This window comes from Bombina bombina, chromosome 6 (genome assembly GCF_027579735.1).
Source record: "Bombina bombina isolate aBomBom1 chromosome 6, aBomBom1.pri, whole genome shotgun sequence".
Taxonomy (NCBI): Eukaryota; Metazoa; Chordata; class Amphibia; order Anura; family Bombinatoridae; genus Bombina; species Bombina bombina.
This window is the reverse complement of record NC_069504.1, coordinates 906,379,647-906,404,387: the sequence shown is the minus strand read 5'-3', so window position 1 is coordinate 906,404,387 and position 24,741 is coordinate 906,379,647. Positions and strand designations below refer to the sequence as shown.

At 39.7% G+C, this 24,741-nt stretch overlaps 1 protein-coding gene across 1 annotated transcript in view; it reads left to right on the top strand.

The window, feature by feature from the left end:
- Positions 1-19,372, top strand: part of HACD3 (3-hydroxyacyl-CoA dehydratase 3) — a 134,270-nt gene extending 114,898 nt beyond the window's left edge. Inside the window, exon 10 of the mRNA XM_053719579.1 lies at positions 18,213-19,372. Coding sequence (XP_053575554.1) covers positions 18,213-18,289 — 77 coding nt within the window. The 3' untranslated portion in view covers positions 18,290-19,372. The remainder of the gene's footprint in view (positions 1-18,212) is intronic.
- Positions 19,373-24,741: the final 5,369 nt, after the last annotated feature.

Here is a 24,741-nt window from a genome sequence, read left to right as displayed (position 1 = left end):
ACCGGACACACCGTTGGAGAAAGTAATTTATCAGGTAAGCATAAATTCTGTTTTCTCTCTTGTCCTAAATCTGATTCTGTTAAAAATTAAATTGACACTATGGGAAAAAAAATCTTTCCATCTCAACCTTGAAAACAAATCTCTCCAATCCTTAAAAAAAAAAAAAAAAAAAAAATCTCCCCCCCCCCACCCACCACCACCACCACTACTACAAACTAACGGACAATCTACTTATTATTTTATGACCCCAAGGCAGAACATGAGGTGACCTGAGATGTCCTTTTAGAAAATTTAAGCATATCTCTAAAACAGCTCTTTTCTTTAACAGCAAATGTTCTGATACGTTACCTCTCTCATTAACGTCACCACAAGACTCTGCTGTGGGACCCTTGCTTTTTTCTATCTAATCATCCTCACTTGAAAAACTTATCTTCCTTCGGGTGTCACTACCACTTGGATGCTGATGATACCTTTTCATGTTATTTAACTCTATAGATTGTTGGTTTTCTAAATTGCTCTAAGTTTTAACTTACGTTTCCCCTTTTCTATCTTTTTTGCTGGTGACAATTAGGCACAGATATAAAACAGGCAATAAAAACATAATTTATGTAAGAATTTACCTGATGAATTCATTTCTCTTGCTAGGGGTATCCAGTCCACGGATTCATCCTTTACTTGTGGGATATTCTCATTCCCTACAGGAAGTGGCAAAGAGAACACACAGCAAAGCTGTCCATATAGCTCCCCCCTTAGCTCCACCCCCCAGTCATTCTCTTTGCCGGCTCTAAGCACTAGGGTCTCTCTACGGGAGGGTAAAGTGAATGTGGTGTTAGAATTGTAGTTTCTTTCATGTAATTAGCAAGAGTCCATGAGCTAGTGACGTATGGGATATACATTCCTACCAGGAGGGGCAAAGTTTCCCAAACCTTAAAATGCCTATAAATACACCCCTCACCACACCCACAATTCAGTTTTACAAACTTTGCCTCCGATGGAGGTGGTGAAGTAAGTTTGTGCTAGATTCTACGTTGATATGCGCTCCGCAGCAAGTTGGAGCCCGGTTTTCCTCTCAGCGTGCAGTGAATGTCAGAGGGATGTGAGGAGAGTATTGCCTATTTGAATGCAGTGATCTCCTTCTACGGGGTCTATTTCATAGGTTCTCTGTTATCGGTCGTAGAGATTCATCTCTTACCTCCCTTTTCAGATCGACGATATACTCTTATATATACCATTACCTCTGCTGATTCTCGTTTCAGTACTGGTTTGGCTTTCTACAAACATGTAGATGAGTGTCCTGGGGTAAGTAAATCTTATTTTCTGTGACACTCTAAGCTATGGTTGGGCACTTTGTTTATAAAGTTCTAAATATATGTATTCAAACATTTATTTGCCTTGACTCAGAATGTTCAACTTTCCTTATTTTTCAGACAATCAGTTTCATATTTGGGATAATGCATTTGAATTAATCATTTTTTCTTACCTTTCAAAAATTTGACTCTTTTTTCCCTGTGGGCTGTTAGGCTCGCGGGGGCTGAAAATGCTTCATTTTATTGCGTCATTCTTGGCGCGGATTTTTTTGGCGCAAAAATTCTTTTCCGTTTCCGGCGTCATACGTGTCGCCGGAAGTTGCGTCATTTTTTTGACGTTATTTTGCGCCAAAAATGTCGGCGTTCCGGATGTGGCGTCATTTTTGGCGCCAAATAATGTGGGCGTCTTGTTTGGCGCTAAAAAAATATGGGCGTCGCTTTTGTCTCCACATTATTTAAGTCTCATTATTTATTGCTTCTGGTTGCTAGAAGCTTGTTCACTGGCATTTTTTTCCCATTCCTGAAACTGTCATTTAAGGATTTTGTTCAATTTTGCTTTATATGTTGTTTTTTCTATTACATATTGCAAGATGTTCCACGTTGCAACTGAGTCAGAAGATACTTTAGGAAAATCACTGCCGGGACTGGAGCTACCAAGCTAAGTGTATCTGCTATAAATTTTTGGTATCTGTTTCTCCAGCTGTTGTTTGTATTGCATGTCATGACAAACTTATTAATGCAGATAAAATTTCCTTTAGTACTGTTATATTACCTGTTGCTGTTCCGTCAACATCTAAATTTCAGAGTGTTCCTGATAAACATGAGATTTTATTTTTTAAATCCATTTAGAAGGCTATGTCTGTTATTTCTCCTTCTAGTTTACATAAAAGTCCTTTAAAACTTCTCTTTTTTTCAGATGAATTTTTAAATGAACATCATCATTCTGATACTGATAATGGTTCTTCTGGTTCAGAGGTTTCTGTCTCAGAGGTTGATGCTGATAAATCTTTGTATTTGTTCAAGATGGAATTTATTCGTTCTTTATTTTAAAGAAGTATTAATTGCTTTAGATATAGAGGATTCTGGTCCTCTTGATACTGAATCCAGACGTTTAAATAGGGTTTTTAAATCTCCTGTAGTTATTCCAGAAGTGTTTAATCTCCCTGATGTTTTTTCTGAAGTAATTTCCAGGGAATGGAATAATTTGGGTAATTCTTTTACTCCTTCTAAACGTTTAAGCAATTATATCCTGTGCCATCTGACAGATTAGAGTGTTTTGGGACAAAATCCCTAAGGTTTGGGGCTGTCTCTATTCCTGCTAAAATGTACTACTATTTCTACGGCAGATAGTACTAAATTTAAGGATCCTTTAGATAAGAAAATTGAATCCTTTCTAAGAAAAGTTTACTTATGTTCAGGTAATCTTCTTAGACCTGCTATATTTTTACCGGATTTTGCTGCAGCTTCAACTTTTTGGTTAGAAGTTTTAGCACAACAAGTAACATAGAATAATAATAATGCTATAAAATTATGATCTAACATGCTAATAATTTTATTGGTGATACCATCTTTTGATATCATTAGTGTTGATGTCAGGTATATGTCTCTAGCTATTTTAGCTAGAAAAGCTTTTTGGATTAAACTTGGAATGCTGATATGTCTTCTAAGTCAACTTTGCTTTCCCTTTCTGTCCAGGGTAATAATCATTTTTCTTTCTTTTTTTCATAATAAGGAACAAAAGCCTGATCCTTCATCCTCAGGAGCGGTATCAGTTTGGAAACTTTTTCCAGTTTGGAATATATCCAAGCCTTATAGAAACCTATAGTCAGCTCCTAAGTACCCATGAAGGTGCGGCCCTTTTTTCCAGTTCAGCTGGTATGGGGCAGATTACGTTTTCTTCAAAGGAATTTGGATCAATTCCGTTCTCAATCTCTGGTTTCAGAACATTGTTTCAGAAAGGTACAGAATTGGCTTCAAGTTAAGGCCTCCCGTGTCCCAGTTAACACAGCAAGGCTCAGCATTTCTGAAATGTGTTTCAGATCTAGAGTTGGCTGGAGTAATTATGCCAGTTCCAGTTCTGGAACAGGGACTAGGGTTTTATTTTATCTCTTCATTGTACCAAAGAAGGTCAATTCCTTCAGACCAGTTCCGGATCTATCAATATTGAATCGTTATGTAAGGATACCAACATTCAAGATGGTTACTGTAGGACTATTCTGCCTTTTGTTTAGTAAGGGCATTATATGTCTACAATAGATTTACAGGATGTGTATCTGCATATTCCGATTCATCCAGATCATTTTTAGTGTCTGAGATTCTCTTTTTAGACAAGCATTACCAGTTTTGTGGCTCTACCGTTTGGCCTAGCCTCAGTTCCAAGAATTTTTTTCAAAGATTCTCGGTGCCCTTCTTTCTGTATTCAGACAACGGGGTTTTGGTATTTCCTTATTTGGACGATTATCTTGGTATTTGCTCAGTCTTCTCATTCGAAGAATCTCATGCGAATCGATTTGTGTTGTTTCTTCAAGATCATGGTTGGAGGATCAATTTACCAAAAAGTTCATTGATTCCTCAGTCAAGGGTAACCTTTCTGGGTTTCCAGATAGATTCAGTGTCCATGACTCTGTCTTTAACAGACAAAAGACGTCTAAAATTGATTTCAGCTTGTCGAAACCTTCAGTCACAATCATTCCCTTCGGTAACCTTATGCATGGAAATTCTAGGTCTTTATGACTGCTGCATCGGACGCGATCCCCTTTGCTCGTTTTCACATGCGACCTCTTCAGCTCTGTATGCTGAATCAATGGTGCAAGGATTACACAAAGATATCTCAATTTATATCTTTAAAAAACCGATTGTTCGACACTCTCTAACGTGGTGGACAGATCACCATTGTTTAATTTAGGGGGCTTCTTTTTGTGCTTCCGACCTGGACTGTAATTTCAACAGATACAAGTCTCACAGGTTGGGGAGCTGTGTGGGGATCTCTGACGGCACAAGGAGTTTGGGAATCTCAGGAGGTGAGATTACCGATCAATATTTTGGAACTCCGTGCAATTTTCAGAGCTCTTCAGTTTTGGCCTCTTCTGTAGAGAGAATCGTTCATTTGTTTTCAGACAGACAATGTCACAACTGTGGCATACATCAATCATCAAGGAGGGACTCACAGTCCTCTGGCTATGAAAGAAGTATCTCAAATTTTTTTGGTTTGGGCGGAATCCAGCTCCTGTCTAATCTCTGCGGTTTATATCCCAGGTGTAGACAATTGGGAAGCGGATTATCTCAGTCGCCAAATGTTCCATCCGGGCGAATGGTCTCTTCACCCAGAGGTATTTCTTCAGATTGTTCAAATGTGGGAACTTCCAGAAATAGATCTGATGGCGTCTCATCTAAACAAGAAACTTCCCAGATATCTGTCCAGATCCCGGGATCCTCAGGCGGAGGCAGTGGATGCATTTTCACTTCCTTGGAAGTATCATCCTGCCTATATCTTTCCGCCTCTAGTTCTTCTTCCAAGAGTAATCTCCAAGATACTGAAGGAATGCTCGTTTGTTCTGCTGGTAGCTCCGGCATGGCCTCACAGGTTTGGTATGCGGATCTTGTCCGGATGGCCTCTTGCCAACCATGGACTCTTCCGTTAGACCAGACTTTCTGTCGCAAGGTCCTTTTTTTCCATCAGGATCTGAATCATTTTTCTTGGCATTCTTTTAGAATGCCGAGAATTTTTTTCAGTTTCTTCAGGATGGTTTAGATAAGGGTTTGTCTGCAAGTTCCTTGAAAGGACAAATCTCTGCTCTTTCTGTTCTTTTTCACAGAAAGATTGCTATTCTTCCTGATATTCATTGTTTTGTACAAGCTTTGGTTCGTATAAAACCTGTCATTAAGTCAATTTCTCCTCCTTGGAGTTTGATTTTGGTTCTGGGAGCTCTTCAAGCTCCTCCCTTTGAACCTATGCATTCATTGGTCATTAAATTACTTTCTTGGGAAGTTTTGTTCCTTTTAGCCATCTCTTCTGCCAGAAGAGTTTCTGAATTATCTGCTCTTTTCTTGTGAGTCTCCTTTTCTGATTTTTCATCAGGATAAGGCGGTGTTGCGAACTTCTTTTGAATTTTTACCTAAAGTTGTGATTTCCAACAACATTAGTAGAGAAATTGTGGTTCCTTCATTATGTCCTAATCTTAAGAATTCTAAGGAGAAAGCATTGCATTCTTTGCATGTTGTTAGAGCTTTGAAATATTATGTTGAAGCTACTAAGTCTTTCCGAAAGACTTCTAGTCTATTTGTTATCTTTTCCGGTTCTAGAAAAGGCCAGAAAGCTTCTGCCATTTCTTTGGCATCTTGGTTGAAATCTTTAATTCATCTTGCCTATGTTGAGTCGGGTAAAACTCCGCCTCAGAGGATTACAGCTCATTCTACCAGGTCAGTTTCTACTTCCTGGGCGTTTAGGAATGAAGCTTCGGTTGATCAGATTTGCAAAGCAGCAACTTGGTCCTCTTTGCATACTTTTTCAATTCTACCTTTTTGATGTATTTTCTTCTTCTGAAGCAATTTTTGGTAGAAAAGTACTTCAGGCAGCGGTTTCAGTCTGAATCTTCTGCTTATGTTTTTTATTAAACTTTATTTTGGGTGTGGATTATTTTCAGCAGGAATTGGCTGTCTTTATTTTATCCCTCCCTCTCTAGTGACTCTTGTGTGGAAAGATCCACATCTTGGGTAATCATTATCCCACACGTCACTAGCTCATGGACTCTTGCTAATTACATGAAAGAAAACATAATTTATGTAAGAACTTACCTGATAAATTCATTTCTTTCATATTAGCAAGAGTCCATGAGGCCCACCCTTTTTGTGGTGGTTATGATTTTTTTGTATAAAGCACAATTATTCCAATTCCTTATTTTATATGCTTTCGCACTTTTTTATCACCCCACTTCTTGGCTATTCGTTAAACTGAATTGTGGGTGTGGTGAGGGGTGTATTTATAGGCATTTTAAGGTTTGGGAAACTTTGCCCCTCCTGGTAGGAATGTATATCCCATACGTCACTAGCTCATGGACTCTTGCTAATATGAAAGAAATGAATTTATCAGGTAAGTTCTTACATAAATTATGTTTTTATATCTTCAATCAAGAGTTTGGTATTTTTAAATGGTACCGGTTCGTACTATTTACTCTTTAGCAGAAAAGTGATGAAGAATTCTGCTGAGAGGAAAATGATTTTAGCATGTTGTAACTAAAATCCACTGCTGTTCCCACACAGGACTGAGGAGTACCAGAAAACTTCAGTTGGGGGGAACAGTTTGCAGGCTTGACTGCAATGAGGTATGTTCTGTCAATTTTTTCTAGACAAGACTGAAATAATGCTAGAAGACTGACAGGATCCCCATGTGGGGAGGGTAAGCTATGCTCTGAGACTTAGTATAGAATTGCATGCTTACATAACAGGGCTAAATAGGCTGGTTGACACTAATACAGGGCAATCGATTATTTATTCAAGAAATATTCGTTGGTGACACTTTTCTTAAGCACTTTGGTGTTTTTACTGGGGTATTATCCACATGGCATAAATTTAGTCACTTAGAAGTGATTTTTGTAGGCCTCATAACTGTGGAGTGGGAGGGGCCTAATTTTGCGCCTCAGATTCGCATTGAGAATTGAAAGTCTGTTCATGCTGCTTCACATGGAGGGTCCAGCTGCTGTTTGAGGGCCCAAAAGAAGCTTTATTCCCCCAAATCTGATCCCTAAGGGCAGGTAGGGCCACAGCTGTAAGCTGTGGCAAGGTGCTGTAGTTCTTAACCGGTTGTTGGCTTTAGGCTGCTCCGGTTTGGGCATTAAGGGGTTAATCGTTCTGAAACTTGTGGTGCAATCATATTAAAGCCTTAGGTACATACTGTAAAAATTCCAAAAAGAATGGTGCATTTTTCACTGTTTTGTAAAATTGTGTGCTCTTTTTATTTCTTAAAGGCACAGTAACGTTTTTTCAAATTGTGTTTTTTATTTGATTAACGTGTTTTCCAAGCTTGCTTGTGTATACTACTAGTCTGTTAAACATGTCTGACACTAAGGAAAATCCTTGTTCAATGTGTTTAGAAGCCATGGTGGAACCCCCTCTCAGAATGTGTCCCAATTGCACTAATACGTCTATACACTTTAAAGATCATATTGTTGCACTTAAAAGTGTGGCCCTAGATGATTCTCTGACTGAGGAGAATGAGGATAGTCCGTCTACCTCTCCCCATGTGTCACAACCAGTTACGCCCGCTCAAGCGATGCCTAGTACCTCTAGTGCGTCTGCCCCTATTACTTTGCAACAACTAGCGACAGTCATGGATAATTCCCTTGCGGCCTTTCTATCCAAACTGCCAGTTTTCCCTACAAAGCGTGACAGCTCTGTTTTAAGAACAGATGATGAGCAGTCTGAAGCTTTGGTAGCCTTATCTGATGTACCCTCACAACACTCCGATGTGGGGGTGAAGGATTTGATGTCTGAGGGAGAAATTTCCGACTCAGGAAAGATTGCTCGTCAGGCAGAGTCAGATTCATTAGCGTTTAAATTTAAACTGGAACACCTCTGCGTATTACTCAGGGAGGTATTAGCCACTCTTGAAGATTGTGACCCTATGGTGGTCCCAGAGAAATTGTGTAAAATGGACAAGTACTTAGAGGTCCCTGTGTACACTGATGCGTTTCCGATCCCCAAAAGGGTTGCGGATATTGTTACTAGGGAGTGGGATAGACCAGGTGTCCCTTTTGTTCCCCCCCCCCCCCTATTTTTAAGAAAATGTTCCCCATAACTGACCCCAGGCTGGACTCGTGGCAGACGGTCCTTAAGGTAGAGGGGGCTGTTTCTTCACTTGCTAAGCGCACAACTATACCAATTGAAGACAGTTGTGCTTTTAAAGATCCTATGGATAAAAAGTTAGGTTTACTTAAGAAAATTTTTGTTCAACAAGGTTTCCTTCTCCAACCTATTGCCTGCATTATTCCAGTAACTACTGCAGCGGCTTTCTGGTTTGAGGCGCTGGAGGAATCGCTCCAGACGGAGACCTCATATGACGAGATTATGGATAGAATTAAGGCTCTAAAGCTGGCTAATTCTTTTATCACAGATGCTGCTTTCCAGTTAGCGAAGTTAGCGGCAAAAAATTCAGGTTTCGCCAATATGGCGCGCAGAGCACTTTGGCTCAAGTCATGGTCGGCCGATGTGTCGTCAAAATCCAAATTATTAAATATCCCTTTCAAGGGAAAGACCCTTTTCGGCCCAGAATTGAGAGATTATTTCAGATATCACAGGGGAAAAGGGCTATGCTCTCCCCCAGGACAAGCCCTTTAAGGCTAGAAACAAAGCTAACTTTCGTTCCTTTCGTAACTTCAGGGGCGGTCCCGCTTCAGCCTCTACAGCGGCAAAGCAAGAGGGTAACGCTTCACTGCCCAAGGCAACCTGGAAGCCTTACCAGGGCTGGAACAAGGGTAAACAGGCCAAAAAGCCTGCAGCTGCTACCAAGATAGCATGAAGGGGTAGCCCCCGATCCGGGACCGGATCTAGTAGGGGGCAGACTCTCTCTCTTCGCTCAGGCCTGGGCAAGAGATGTTCACGATCCCTCGGCATTAGAGATTGTTACCCAGGGATATCTTCTAGAATTCAAGGACTCTCCTCCAAGGGGAAGGTTCCACATTTCTCGTCTGTCTACTGACCAGACAAAGAAAAAGGCGTTTTTACGCTGTGTAGAAGATCTACTTACAATGCGAGTGATCCACCCAGTTCCAATTGCAGAACAAGGGCTGGGGTTTTACTCAAACCTGTTTGTGGTTCCCAAAAAAGAAGGAACTTTCAGACCAATCCTGGATCTCAAAATTCTAAACAAATTCCTCAGAGTTCCATCGTTCAAGATGGAGACCATTCGGACAATCTTACCAATGATCCAGGAGGGTCAATATATGACTACTGTGGATCTAAAGGATGCGTACCTACATATTCCTATCCACAAAGATCATCACCAGTTTCTCAGGTTCGCCTTTCTGGACAAGCATTATCAGTTTGTGGCTCTTCCTTTCGGGTTGGCCACTGCTCCCAGAATTTTCACAAAGGTGCTAGGGTCCCTCCTGGCGGTGCTAAGACCACGGGGCATAGCAGTGGCGCCTTACTTAGACGACATCTTAATTCATGCGTCGACTTTCCAAAAAAACAAGTCTCACACGGAGATCGTATTGGCCTTTCTAAGGTCTCACGGGTGGAAAGTGAACGAAGAAAAGAGTTCTCTCTCCCCTCTTACAAGAGTTTCATTCCTAGGAACCCTGATAGACTCGGTAGAAATGAAAATATTTCTGACGGAGGTCTGAAAGTTAAAGCTGTTAAATACTTGCCGAGCTCTTCATTCCATTCCTCGGCCATCTGTAGCTCAGTGCATGGAGACAATCGGACTAATGATGGCGGCAATGGACATAGTCCCTTTTGCTCGGATCCATCTCAGACCACTGCAGCTATGCATGCTCAAACAGTGGAATGGGGATTATGCAGATTTGTCTCCTCAAATTCAGCTGAACCAGGAGACCAGAGATTCTCTTCTCTGGTGGTTGTCTCAGGACCACCTGTCTCAGGGAATATGTTTCCGCAGACCAGAGTGGATCATTGTAACAACCGATGCCAGCCTGTTAGGCTGGGGAGCGGTCTGGGACTCCCAGAAAGCTCAGGGCTTATGGTCTCGGGAAGAAACTCTTCTCCCGATAAACATTCTGGAACTGAGGGCGATATTCAACGCTCTTCAGGCATGGCCTCAACTAGCTGCGGCCAAATTTATCAGATTTCAGTCGGACAACATCACGACTGTAGCTTACGTCAATCATCAGGGGGGAACAAAGAGTTCCCTAGCAATGACGGAGGTAACCAAAATAATCGGGTGGGCGGAGGATCACTCCTGCCATCTCTCAGCAATTCACATCCCAGGAGTAGACAACTGGGAGGCGGATTTTCTAAGTCATCAGACTTTTCACCCGGGGGAGTGGGAACTCCACCCGGAGGTATTTGCCCAGCTGACTCAGCTATGGGGCACTCCAGAGTTGGATTTGATGGCGTCCCGTCAGAACGCCAAACTTTCTCTCTACGGGTCCAGGTCCCGGGACCCCAAGGCGGTATTGATAGATGCTCTAGCAGCGCCTTGGTCCTTCAATCTGGCTTATGTTTTTCCACCGTTTCCTCTCCTCCCTCGTCTGGTTGCCAGAATCCAGCAGGAGAAGGCTTCGGTGATTCTGATAGCGCCTGCGTGGCCACGCAGGACTTGGTATGCAGACCTAGTGGACATGTCATCTGTCCCACCATGGACACTGCAATGAGGCAGGATCTTCTAATACAGGGTCCGTTCAAGCATCCAAATCTAGTTTCTCTACGTCTGACTGCTTGGAGATTGAACGCTTAATTCTATCAAAGCGTGGTTTCTCTGACTCAGTTATAGATACTCTGATTCAGGCTAGAAAGCCTGTCACCAGGAAAATCTACCATAAGATATGGCGGAAATATATTTGTTGGTGTGAATCCAAGGGTTACTCATGGAGTAAGATTAGGATTCCCAGGATATTGTCTTTTCTCCAAGAAGGATTGGAGAAAGGATTGTCAGCTAGTTCCTTAAAAGGACAAATATCTGCTCTGTCTATTCTTTTACACAAGCGTCTGGCAGAGGTACCAGACGTTCAAGCGTTTGCTCAGGCTTTAGTCAGAATCAAGCCTGTCTATAAACCTGTGGCTCCGCCATGGAGTCTAAATCTAGTTCTTTCAGTTCTTCAAGGGGTTCCGTTTGAACCTTTACATTCCATAGATATTAAGTTGTTATCTTGGAAAGTTTTGTTTTTAGTAGCTATCTCTTCTGCTTGAAGGGTTTCAAAATTATCTGCCTTACAGTGTGATTCACCTTACCTGGTGTTCCACGCAGATAAGGTAGTTTTGCATACCAAGCCTGGTTTTCTTCCTAAAGTTGTTTCTAACAAGAATATTAACCAGGAAATAGTTGTTCCTTCTCTGTGTCCTAATCCATCTTCAAAGAAGGAACGTCTACTGCACAATCTTGATGTTGTTAGTGCTTTAAAGTTCTATTTACAGGCAACTAAGGATTTCAGACAAACACCTTCCTTGTTTGTTATCTATTCTGGTAAGAGGAGAGGTCAGAAAGCGACTGCTACCTCTTTCTTTTTGGCTGAAAAGCATAATCCGTTTGGCCTATGAGACTGCTGGCCAGCAGCCTCCTGAACGTATTACTGCTCATTCTACCAGAGCAGTGGCTTCTACATGGGCTTTCAAAAATGCTTCTGTTGAACAGATTTGTAAGGCAGCGACTTGGTCTTCACTGCATACTTTTGCCAAATTTTACAAATTTGATACTTTTGCTTCTTCGGAGGCTATTTTTGGGAGAAAGGTTTTACAAGCAGTGGTGCCTTCCGTTTAAGGTACCTGTCTTGTTCCCTCCCTTCATCCGTGTCCTAAAGCTTTGGTATTGGTATCCCACAAGTAAAGGATGAATCCGTGGACTGGATACACCTTGCAAGAGAAAACAGAATTTATGCTTACCTGATAAATGACTTTCTCTTGCGGTGTATCCAGTCCACGGCCCGCCCTGGCATTTACGTCAGGTAAAAATTTTTTTGTTTAAACTACAGTCACCACTGCACCCTATGGTTTCTCCTTTTTCTTCCTAACCTTTGGTCGAATGACTGGGGGGTGAGCTAAGGGGGGAGCTATATGGACAGCTTTGCTGCATGCTCTCTTTGCCACTTCCTGTAGGGAATGAGAATATCCCACAAGTAAAGGATGAATCCGTGGACTGGATACACCGCAAGAGAAAGTAATTTATCAGGTAAGCATACATTCTGTTTTCTTTCATATTGGCAAGAGTCCATGAGCTAGTGACGTATGGGATATACAATCCTACCAGGAGGGGCAAAGTTTCCCAAACCTCAAAATGCCTATAAATACACCCCTCACCACACCCACAATTCAGTTTAACAAATAGCCAAGAAGTGGGGTGAATGGAGTAAAAAGCATCAACAAAGGAATTTGGAAATAATTGCGCTTTATACAAAAAATCATAACCACCATAAAAAGGGTGGGCCTCATGGACTCTTGCCAATATGAAACAAATGAATTTATCAGGTAAATTCTTACATAAATTATGTTTTCTTTCATCTAATTGGCAAGAGTCCATGAGCTAGTGGCGTATGGGATATCAATACCCAAGATGTGGAACTCCACTCGAGTCACTAGAGAGGGAGGGATAAAAATAAATAACAGCCATTTTCCGCTGGAAAAATAATCCACAACCCAAAATAAGTTATTCTCATAATGAAAAGAAAAACTTAAAACATCAGCAGAAGAATCAAACTGAAACAGCTGCTTGAAGAACTTTTCTACCAAAGACTGCTTCTGAAGAAGCAAATACATCAAAATGGTAGAATTTAGTAAATTTATGCAAAGAGGACCAAGTTGCTGCTTTGCAAGTCTGATCAACTGAAGCTTCATTCTTAAAAGCCCACGAAGTGGAGACTGATCTAGTAGAATGAGCTGTAATTCTCTGAGGCGGGGCCTGACCCGACTCCAAATAAGCTTGATGAATCAAAAGCTTTAACCAAGAAGCCAAGGAAATAGCAGAAGCCTTCTGACCTTTCCTAGGACCAGAAAATATAACAAATAGACTAGAAGTCTTCCTGAAATATTTAGTAGCTTCAACATATTTCAAAGCTCTCACCACATCCAAAGAATGTAAGGATCTTTCCAAAGAATTCTTAGGATTAGGACACAAGGAAGGGACAACAATTTCTCTACTAATTTTGATAGAATTCACAACTTTAGGTAAAAATGTAAATGAAGTCTGCAAAACCGCCTTATCCTGATGAATAATCAGAAAAGGAGATTCACAAGAAAGAGCAGATAGCTCAGAAACTCTTCTAGCAGAAGAGATGGCCAAAAGGAACAACACTTTCCAAGAAAGTAGTTTAATGTCCACAGAATGCATAGGCTCAAACGGAGGAGCCTGTAACGCCTTCAAAACCAAAGACTCCAAGGAGGAGAAATGTATTTAATGACAGGCTTAATACAAACTAAAGCCTGTACAAAACAGTGAATATCAGGAAGTTTAGCAATCTTTCTGTAAAATAAAACTGAAAGAGCAGAGATTTGTCCCTTCAAGGAACTTGCAGACAAACCCTTATCCAAACCATCCTGAAGAAACTGTAAAATTCTAGGAATTCTAAAAGAATACCAAGAGAATTTATGAAAAGAACACCATGAAATGTAGGTCTTCAAAACTCGATAATAAATCTTACTAGAGACAGATTTACGAGCTTGTAACATAGTATTAATCACTGAGTCAGAGAAACCTCTATGACTTAGTACTAAGCGTTCAATTTCCATACCTTCAAATTTAATAATTTGAGATCCTGATGGAAAAACGGACCTTGAGACAGTAGGTCCGGCCTTAACGGAAGTGGCCAAGGTTGGCAACTGGACATCCGAACAAGATCTGCATACCAAAACCTGTGTGGCCATGCTGGAGCCACCAGCAACACAAACGATTGTTCCATGATGATTTTGGAAGAAGAACTAGAGGCGGGAAAATGTAAGCAGGATGATAACACCAAGGAAGTGTCAGCGCATCCACTGCTTCCGCCTGAACATACCTGGACAAGTATCTGAGAAGTTTCTCGTTTAGATGAGAGGCCATGAGATCTATCTCTGGAAGACCCCACATCTGAACAATCTGAGAAAACACATCTGGATGGAGAGAACACTCCCCTGGATGTAAAGTCTGATGGCTGAGATAATCCGCCTCACAATTGTCTACACCTGGGATATGCACCGCAGAGATTAGACAGGAGCTGGATTCCGCCCAAGCAAGTATCCGAGATACTTCTTTCATTGCTTGGGGACTGCGAGTCCCACCCTGATGATTGACATATGCCACAGTTGTGATATTGTCTGTCTGAAAGCAAATGAACGGTTCTCCAACAGAGGCCAAAACTGAAGAGCTCTGAGAATTGCACGGAGTTCTAAAATATTGATTGGTAATCTCGTCTCTTGAGATTTCCAAACCCCTTGTGCTGTCAGAGATTCCCAAACAGTTCCTCAACCTGAAAGACTTGCGTCTGTAGTGATCACAGTCCAGGTTGGCCGAACAAAGGAAGCACCTTTAACTAAACGCTGGTGATTTAACCACCACGTCGGAGAGTGTCGAACATTGGTATTTAAGGATATTAACTGTGATATCTTTGTATAATCCCTGCACCATTGATTCAGCATACAAAGCTGGAGAGGTCTCATGTGATAATGAGCAAAAGGAATCGCGTCCGATGCTGCAGTCATGAGGCCTAAAACTTCCATGCACATAGCCACTGAAGGGAATGACTGAGACTGAAGGTGCCGACAGGCTGCAACCCTTGTCTGAGGAATCGAGAAACTTTTTGGTAAATTGATCCTCCAACCATGTTTTTGAAGAAACAACACTAGTTGATTTGTGTGAGATTCTGCAGAACGTAAAGACTGAGCTAGTACCAAGATATTGTCCAAATAAGGAAACACCGCAATACCCTGTTCTCTGATTACAGAGAGTAGGGCACCGAGAACCTTTTGAAAAGATTCTTGGAGCTGTTGCTAAGCCAAATGGAAGAGCAACAAATTGGTAATGCTTGTCTAGAAAAGAGAATCTCAGGAACTGATAATGTTCTGGATGAATCAGAATATGAAGGGTATGCATCCTGCAAGTCTATTGTAGACATATAATGTCCTTGCTGAACAAAAGGCAGAAATAGTCCTTATAGTCACCATCTTGAAAGTTGGTACTCGTACATAACGATTCAAAATTTTCAGATCCAGAACTGGTCTGAATGAATTTTCCTTCTTTGGGACAATGAATAGATTTGAATTAAACCCCAGACCTTGTTCTTGAAAAGGAACCGGCATGATTACCCCTGAAGACTCCAGGTCTGAAACACACTTTAGGAAAGCCTGAGCTTTTACTGGATTTGCTGGGATACGCGAGAGAAAAAAATCTTCTCACAGGAGGTCTTACTCTGAATCCTATTCGATACCCTTGAGAGACAATGCTCTGAATCCATTGATTTTGGACAGAATTTATCCAAAAATCCTTGAAAAACCTTAATCTGCCCCCTACCAGCAGAGCTGGAATGAGGGCCGCACCTTCATGCGGACTTAGGGGCTGACTTTGGTTTTTTAAAAGGCTTGGATTTATTCCAATTTGAGGAAGGCTTCCAATTGGAAACAGATTCCTTGGGGGAAGGATTAGATTTTTGTTCCTTATTTTGACGAAAGGAACGAAAACGGTTAGAAGCCTTAGATTTACCCTTAGGTTTTTTATCCTGAGGCATAAAAAACCCCTTTCCTCCAGTAACAGTTGAAATAATAGAATCCAACTGAGAACCAAATAAATTATTACCTTGGAAAGAAAGAGATAATAATCTAGACTTAGATGTCATATCAGCATTCCGAGATTCAAGCCACAAAGCTCTTCTAGCTAAAATAGCTTTAGACATGGATCTAACATCAATTTTGATAATATCAAAAATGGCATCACAAATAAAATGATTAGCATGTTGCAGTAAGCGAACAATGCTAGATATGTCAGAATCCAATTCTTGTTGTGCTAAATTCTCCAACCAAAAAGTTGATGCAGCCGCAACATCAGCCAAAGAAATTGCAGGACTGAGAAGATGACCTGAATATAAATAGGCTTTCCTTAGATAGGATTCAAGTTTCCTATCTAAAGGATCTTTAAAAGAAGTACTATCTTCCATAGGAATAGTGGTACGTTTAGCAAGAGTAGAAATAGCCCCATCAACTTTGGGGATCTTTTCCCAAAACTCTATAGAAATTGCTGGTAAAGGATACAATTTTTTAAACCTTGAAGAAGGAATAAAAGGAGTACCTGGCTTATTCCATTCCTTAGAAATCATATCAGAAACAGCATCAGGAATAGGAAAAACCTCTGGAGTAACCACAGGAGGTTTAAAAACAGCATTTAAACGTTTACTAGTCTTAATGTCAAGAGGACTAGCTTCCTCAATATCCAAAGTAATTAACACTTCTTTTAACAAAGAACGAATATACTCTATTTTAAACAAATAAGTAGATTTGTCAGTGTCAATATCTAAGGAGGGATCTTCTGAATCAGATAGATCCTCATCAGAGGAGGATAAATTATGTTGTCGGTCATTTGAAATTTCATCAACTTTATTTGTTTTTTAAAAGACCTTTTTACATTTATTAGAAGGCGGAAATGCAGACAAAGCCTTCTGAATAGAATCAGTAACAAATTCTTTCAAATTCATAGGTATATCATGTACATTAGAAGTTGAAGGAACTGCAACTGGCAATGTACTATTACTGATGGATACATTCTCTGCATGTAAAAGTTTATCATGACAACTATTACAAATGACATTCGGAGATATAATTTCCACAATCTTACAACAAATGCACTTAGCTTTGGTAGAACCGATGTCAGGCAGCAAAGTTCCAACAGATACTTCTGAGGCAGGATCAGGTTGAGACATCTTGCAAAATGTAAAAGAAAAAAACATATAAAGCAAAATTATCAATTTCCTTATATGATGGGATGGGATGGGAAAAAATGCAAACAGCATAGCCCTCTGACATAGAAAGAGGCAAACAGCAATGGAGTATAAAACTAATGAAAAATTTGGCGGCAAGTTTGACGCACAACGTAGTGAAAAAATTTTTGGTGCCAACAATATCCGGAAATGACACACTTGCGTCACTGACGCAACCTTGTGTAAGGCTTCCGCGTCAACTAAAATTCCGGAAATGACAAACTTGCATCAACGGAAGTACTTTTCGCGCCAAAAAAAATTCTCGCGCCAAGAATGACGCAATAAAGTCTAGCATTTGGCGCTCCCGCGGGCCTAATGCTGCCCGCAATTTGTTAGAAAAAAAGTAGTCATTTTGAAAAAAAGACTAAACCCTAGGTAAGAAAAAAAATTATTAATATGTTTTATTTCCCAAATATGAAACTGACAGTCTGCACAAGGAAATACATGAACCTGACTGACAATACATATATTTAGAACTTTATATAAATGCATAAAGTGCCAGACCATAGCTGGGGTGTCTTAAGTAATAAAAAACATACTTACCAAAAATACACCAATCCACATATAGCAGATAGCCAAACCAGTACTGAAATAGTTATCAGTAGAGGTAATGGTATATGAGAGTATATTGTCGATCTGAAAAGGGAGGTAGGAGATGAATCTCTACGACCGATAACAGAGAACCTATGAAATAGACCCCTGTTAGGAAAATCATTGCTTTCAATAGGTGAAACTCTCTTGACGTCCCTCTGACATTGGCTGTACTCTGAGAGCAATCAGGCTTCAAAGAACCGCATGTCAACGTAGAAATCTTAGCACAAACTTACTTCACCACCTCCATAGGAGGCAAAGTTTGTAAAACTGAATTGGGGGTGTGGTGAGGGGTGTATTTATAGGCATTTTGAGGCTTGGGAAACTTTGCCCCTCCTGGTAGGATTGTATATCCCATACGTCACTAGCTCATGGACTCTTGTCAATTACATGAAAGAAAGAGACTGTCCATACAATACTGTGTGAAACAAAGTATTATCTAAAAGGATTTCCACACAGCCTTGTTTGCACACACCGAAATAAATAGAAAACTATTTCAAACATGGATACGTTTATAGAAACTAAACCTTTACACTTATTTTTCCAATATTTACATAACTAATATAATTGTAAAAAGAAATACATCTTCGTATTATTATATGGCTTATCTTTGAATACGATTATGTCTAGCATATATTTACTGTTTAAAACTCCTTTTAATATCAATTGTTCCTCCTTTTTTTTTTTTTTTTTTTTTTTTTTTTTAAAGGTCTTGTGATCAACTTCCGACATTTGTACAAGCAAAGACGCAGGCGCTTGGGCTGCCGGAAAAGGAAAATGCACTGAATTGCTCTTGGGTAGTCCATGCCAGTCCTGAAGTCTCTGTGGACATAATTTCCGCACATTCCAAATGTCACATTAGTTTTGTTTTTTTATTTTGTTTGCTATGGTTTTTTTCCCCACTCTTCTTTTTTTTTTTTTTTTTTTTTTGTAACAAATTGCTGGATGATTGGTGATTTTTGGAAAATATTTTAATCTTTGAAATTGTATTTTATAAATCTGTTTAAACTGTGGCAAATGATCCTGCTATGTTTAAAGGGACATGAAACACCAATAGTTTTAGATAGATAGACTGTCATTTTAAACAACTTTCTAATTTACTTTTATTATAACATTGTCTTTGTTCTCTTGGTATCCTTTTTTGAAAAAAGCTCAAGAGCATGCAGGTGCCTGGAGAACTATATGTTGTCCCTTTGCAAGAACTGGTATCTCTTCAACATAGAATACCATGGGAACAAAGAAAATGTGATAATAGGAGTAAATTTAAAACTTTTATTAAATGTGTATGCTGTCTGAATCACAAAAGAAAATGTTTGGGTTTCATATCCCTTTAAGATGTATATTTATTTATTTAATATTTTAAATCCAGTATTTTGATGCAGCTACAGATATGAGATCAAGATACAAATAAGCTATAAAGTGTTGGGACCTCTTGAGACTGATTTATTATTCACAAATGAGGCCCTTCAAGGAGGCAAATGCTTTTTATTTTTAATTACTTTTGTGGACTTTTGTCCTCTGCGTAACAATCAATTGCAATTGTACTTAAAATAATGCTCACAAAAAAGTATTTAAAGCTTGTTAACATTTTCCTTTTTTTTTAAATGAAAAAAATACAAATGAGTTGATATTAATGTCAAAGATATGAAAGTATTAATGATTGAAATGGTGGGAAGAGTAATTAAATGCTTGAAAAGTGCGGGGGTTTTTTGTTTGTTTTTTTAAGGTGCTGAAATCTTAAAGGGGCAGTCTACTCCAGAATTGTTATTGTTTAAAAATATATGTCTTAGAGCTAAGGGCAATCTTCAATGCTCTTCTGGCCTGGCCTCAGTTGGCTTCAACCTAGTTTATCAGATTTCAGTCGGACAATATAACGTCCGTGGCTTACATCCCTTTTTTTTTCCTAATGACACTGTGAGTCCACGGATCATCCATAATTACTATTGGGAATATCACTCCTGACCAGCAGGAGGAGGCAAAGAGCACCACAGCAAAGCTGTTAAATACCACTCCCCTTACCCACAACCCCCAGTCATTCTCTTTGCTTGTATCAGTTACAAGGAAGGGGTAAAGTTAGGTGTCTGATTCTTCAATCAAGAGTTTATTTTTTTCTGGGGTTTAGCTCTAATCCACTTCAGTCTCTTCAGTAGAGCAGTGGTGTCTTTTAAACTTTTGGGAACTGGGGGTATAATCCCTTCTGTGCCTCCCAGGTTGTGAGCTGCCCTTTTGGTAAAAAGACTATGTAGGTTTACTTAGTCTTTTTCTTTCTGTATCCACAGGTCCATGTTAGGAAGGAAACCTTTCAAACCTAGTGAGCTGCCTTGCTGCCAGGCAGATTATTATGGAGGTAAGTGCTGTTTTTTATTTTTCTGAGGGTGTTCAGAAGAAATTGGCACTTATGTGGTTAATTTTTGGGATTGTGAATCTGTTTGTGCAGATTTTTACATAGTGGCAGTTTTATGGGGCTACAATTACCAGTGCGGCTGCATATTGGTTTGATGTGTTGGCTAATTCTATTCAACAGGAAGATATTGTGTCCCAGGGATAGAGGCTGGAGTTCAAGAATTTAGACCAGATAAAGAGAGGCATTCTTAAAGGATCACTAAACCCAAATTTTTTCTTTTGTGATTCAGATAGAGCATGATATTTTAAGCAACTTTCTAATTTACTCCTATTATCAAATTTTCTTCATTCTCTTGGAATCTTTATTTGAAATGCAAGAATGTAAGTTTAGATGCCGGCCCATTTTTGGTGAACAACCTGGGTTGTCCTTGCTGATTGGTGGATAAATTCATCCAAACAAAAACTTCTAAACCATTCTAAAAAAATAGGCCTATTGAGAGAATCCTATATTCTAGTTGGAGTGTGAAGTATTATAAACGTTTTGGCGCTGGTCACTTTGTTTGTTTTAGGATAAATTCATCCACCAATAAAAAAGTGCTGTCCAGAGTCTGAACCTAAAAAAAAGCTTAGATGCCTTTTTTCAGATAAAGATACCAAGAGAACAAAGAAAAATTGATAATAGGAGTAAATTAGAAAATTGCTTAAAATTGCATGCTCTATCTGAATCATGAAAGAAAAAATTTGGGTTCATTGTCCCTTTAAGTTGTGTTCAGGATCTTTCCGACATGGGAGTGATTGTTCCAGTTCAGGAGCAGGGACTAGGTTTTTATTCCAATCTGTTTATCATTCCCAAAAAGAAGGGAATATTCAGACCCATCTTGATCTCAAGTGTGTAAACAAGTTTCTCAGAGTTCCGCCTTTCAAAATTGAAACTATTGGTCAATTCTTCCTCTGGTTCAAGAGGGTCAATTCATGACTACAGTAGATCTAAAGGATGCATATCTGCATATTCCCATTCATAAGGATCATCACACGTTTGAGTTTGGCTTTCCTAGACAAGCATTTTCAGTTTGTGGCTCTTCCTTTTGGTATTGCAACGGCTCCCAGGGTGTTTTCAAATGTTCTGGGTGCGTTGCTGGCAGTTCTCAGATTGCAGGGGGTTGCGGTAGCTCCTTATCTGTACGACATTCTAGTTCAGATGCCATCTTTTCAACTAGCAAACTCCCACATGGAGTTGCTGTTGTCTTTTCTGCACTCCCACGGTTGGAAGGTGAATTTAGGAAAATGTTCCTTGATTCCGGCTACAAGAGTGGTATTCTTGGGAACCATTATAGATTCTCTGGAAATGAAGAGCTTTTTGACAGAAGCAAGGAAGTCAAAAATGTCCAATTCATGTCTGGCTCTTCAGTCATCTCTTCGGCCGTCAGTGGCCCAGTGTATGGAGGTTATTGGTCTAATGTTTTCAGTCATGGACATCATTCCGTTTGCTCGGTTCCATCTCAGACCTCTGCAGTTATGCATGCTGAGACAGTGGAGCAGAGACTGTACATATCTGTCTCCAAAGATTGTTCTAGATCAGGCTGCAAGAGATTCTCTTCCGTGGTGGTTGTCTCAGGATCTTCTCTCCTAGGGAACCTGTTTTCGCAATCCTTCTTGGGTGATTGGGACCACGGATGCCAGTCTGCTGGGTTGGGGAGCTGTCTGGGGTTTGTTGAAGGCTAAGGGTCTGTGGACTCGGGAGGAATCGGTTCTTCCTATAAATGTCTTAGAGCTGAGGGCAATCTTCAATGCTCTTCTGACCTGGCCTCAGTTGGCTTCAACCCAGTTTATCAGATTTCAGACGGACAATATAACGTTCGTGGCTTACATCAATCATCAGGGTGGAACTCTGAGTTTCTTGGCGATGAAAGAGGTAGCCAGGATTATTCAGTGGCGGGGGCTCACAATTGTTGTCTGTCTGCGATCCACATTCCAGGGGTGCACAATTGGGAAGCAGATTTTCTGAACAGACAGTCTTTTTTCATCTGGGGGAGTGGGAACTTCATCCGGAGGTGTTTTCCAGTTTGATTCTCAAGAGGGGTCAACCTGAGTTGGATCTTATGACATCTCGTCAAGGGATCCTCAAGCGGTTTTAATAGATGCTCTAGCAGTTCCTTGGAAGTTCAGTCTGGCATACGTGTTTCCTCTATTTGCCCATCTTCCTCGAGTTATTGCTTAGATCCAACAGTAGAGGGCGTCGGTAATTGTCATTGCACCGGCGTGGCCTCGCAGGATCTGGTATGCAGATCTGGTGGCGATGTCATCCTTTCCACCTTGGAGTCTTCCGTTGAGGAAGGACCTTCTACTTCAGGGTCCCTTCTTTCATCCAAATCTTGTTTCTCTGAAGCTGACTGCTTGGAGATTGAACGCTTGATTCTATCTAAGCGTGGTTTTTCTGAGTCAGTTATTGAGACTGATTCAGGCGCGTAAGCCTGTGACTAGAAAGATTTATTACAAGATATGGCGTAAATATCTGTGTTGGTGTGAATCTAAGGTCTACTCTTGGAGTAGTCAGAATTCCTAGGATTTTGGGTCTGGAGAAGGGTTTATCTGCTAGTACCCTGAAGGGTCAAATTTCTGCTTTATCTATTTTGTTACATAAATGTCTGGAGGATGTACCAGACGTTCAGTCTTTTTGTCAGGCTTTGGTTAGAATCTGGCCTATGGTTAAGTTTTTGTTTCCTCCTTGGAGTCTTAATTTAGTTTTGAGAGTTCTTCAACAGGCTCCATTTTGAGCCTATGCATTCTTTGGATATTAAGTTGTTAACCTGGAAGGTTTTGTTTTTGTTTGCTATTTCATCGGCTCAAAGAGTTTCGGAGCTCCTTTTGTTATTTTTCATTCTGATAAGGTAGTATTAAATACTACTTTAGGGTTTCTTCCTAAGGTTGTTTCGGATAAGAATATTCAAGAAATTGTTGTTCCTCCTTTGTGTCCTAATCCTTCTTCTCATAAGGAACGTTTGTTGCACAACCTAGATGTAGTTCGTGCTTTGAAATATTATTTACAGCCGGCTAAGAATTTTCGTCAGTCTTCTTTATTTGTTATCTTTTCTGGGAAGCGTAAGGGTCATAAAGTTACGGCTACTTCACTTTCTTGTTGGTTGAGGAGTATTATTCGCTTGGCATATGAGACTGCTAGTCAGCAGCCTCCTGAGAAAATCATGGCTCACTCCACAAGGGCTGTTTCTTCTACCTGGGCTTTCAAAAATGTGCTTCTGTAGATCAGATGTGCAAGGCTGCCACTTTGGTCATCTTTACACACTTTTTCTAAATTTTACAAATTTGATACTTTTGCTTCAGCTGAGGCTGTTTTTGGGAGACAGGTTCTTCAAGCAGTGCCTTCTGTTTAGGCCAACTTTCTTGTCCCTCCCTAATCATCCGTGTCCTCTAGCTTGGGTATTGATTCCCAAAAGTAATTATGATGATCCATGGACTCACCCTGTCATTAGAAAGAAAATGAATTTTATGCTTACCTGATAAATTTGTTTTTCTTGACACGGTGAGTCCACGGGCCGCCCTGTATTTTCAGACAGTTTTTTACATAATCCTCAGGCACCTCTGCACCTTATACTTCCTTTCTCCTTTCCCTTTGGTCGAATGACTGGGGGTTGTGGGTAAGGGGAGTGGTATTTAACAGCTTTGCTTTGGTGCTCTTTGCCTCTTCCGGCTGGTCAGGAGTGATATTCCCATTAGTAATTATGATGGTCCGTGGACTCACCGCGTCAAGAAAAAAACACATTTATAAGGTAAACATACATTTCATTTTATTACTCATTCCCCATTTTTGCATAACCAACACGGTTATATTAATATACTTTTTACCTCTGTGATTACCTTGTGTATATAAGCCTCTGCAGACTGCCCCATTATTTCAGTTCTTTTGACAGATTATATTTTAGCCAATCCGTGTCCTCTCATAAGTAACTTCAAGGGATTGAGCACAATGTTATCGATATGGAACACTTAAACTAATGCCCTCTAGCTGTGAAAAACTGTCAAATGCATACAGATAAGAGGAGGCCTTCAAGGGCTTAGGAATAAGCATATGAGCCTACCTTGGTTTAGCTTTTAACTAAAGATACCAAGAGAACAAAGCAAATTTGATGATAAAAGTAAATTGGAACGTTATATAAAATGGCAGGCCCTATCATGAAAGTTTAATTTTGACTAGACTGTCCCTTTAAAACAGTTAGTGTTTATAACGGTCACAAAAAACTACTGTCCAATGCACAGACTTGAAGAAATATTTATACTATGCTGGAACATATAAAATGGCTGCTTTTGTGAACATTATATGAACCATAGGCATAAAAAGCTCAGTTACATTTGCAGAGAAAAATCTATAGTTTTAGTAAGTCAGTTCATTTCATAATGCAGAATGTCTCCAAATGTATTCAGGTTTTTGAGTTTTCACAAAAATAACACACGCAAAATATATATATATATATATATATATATATATATTATATATATATATATATATATATATATATTATATATATATATATATATTATATATATATATATATATATATATATATTATATATATATATATATATATATATATATATATATATATTATATATATATATATATATTATATATATATATATATAATATATATATATATATAATATATATAGTAATCTGTGAGTAAATGAGTGTATGTATGTGTGTACACATACCACAATATCAAAATCATACAGGAATATATAGTAAATGTACGCCAAAATATATTTCTTTCATGTAATTAGCAAGAGTCCATGAGCTAGTGACGTATGGGATATACATTCCTACCAGGAGGGGCAAAGTTTCCCAAACCTTAAAATGCCTATAAATACACCCCTCACCACAC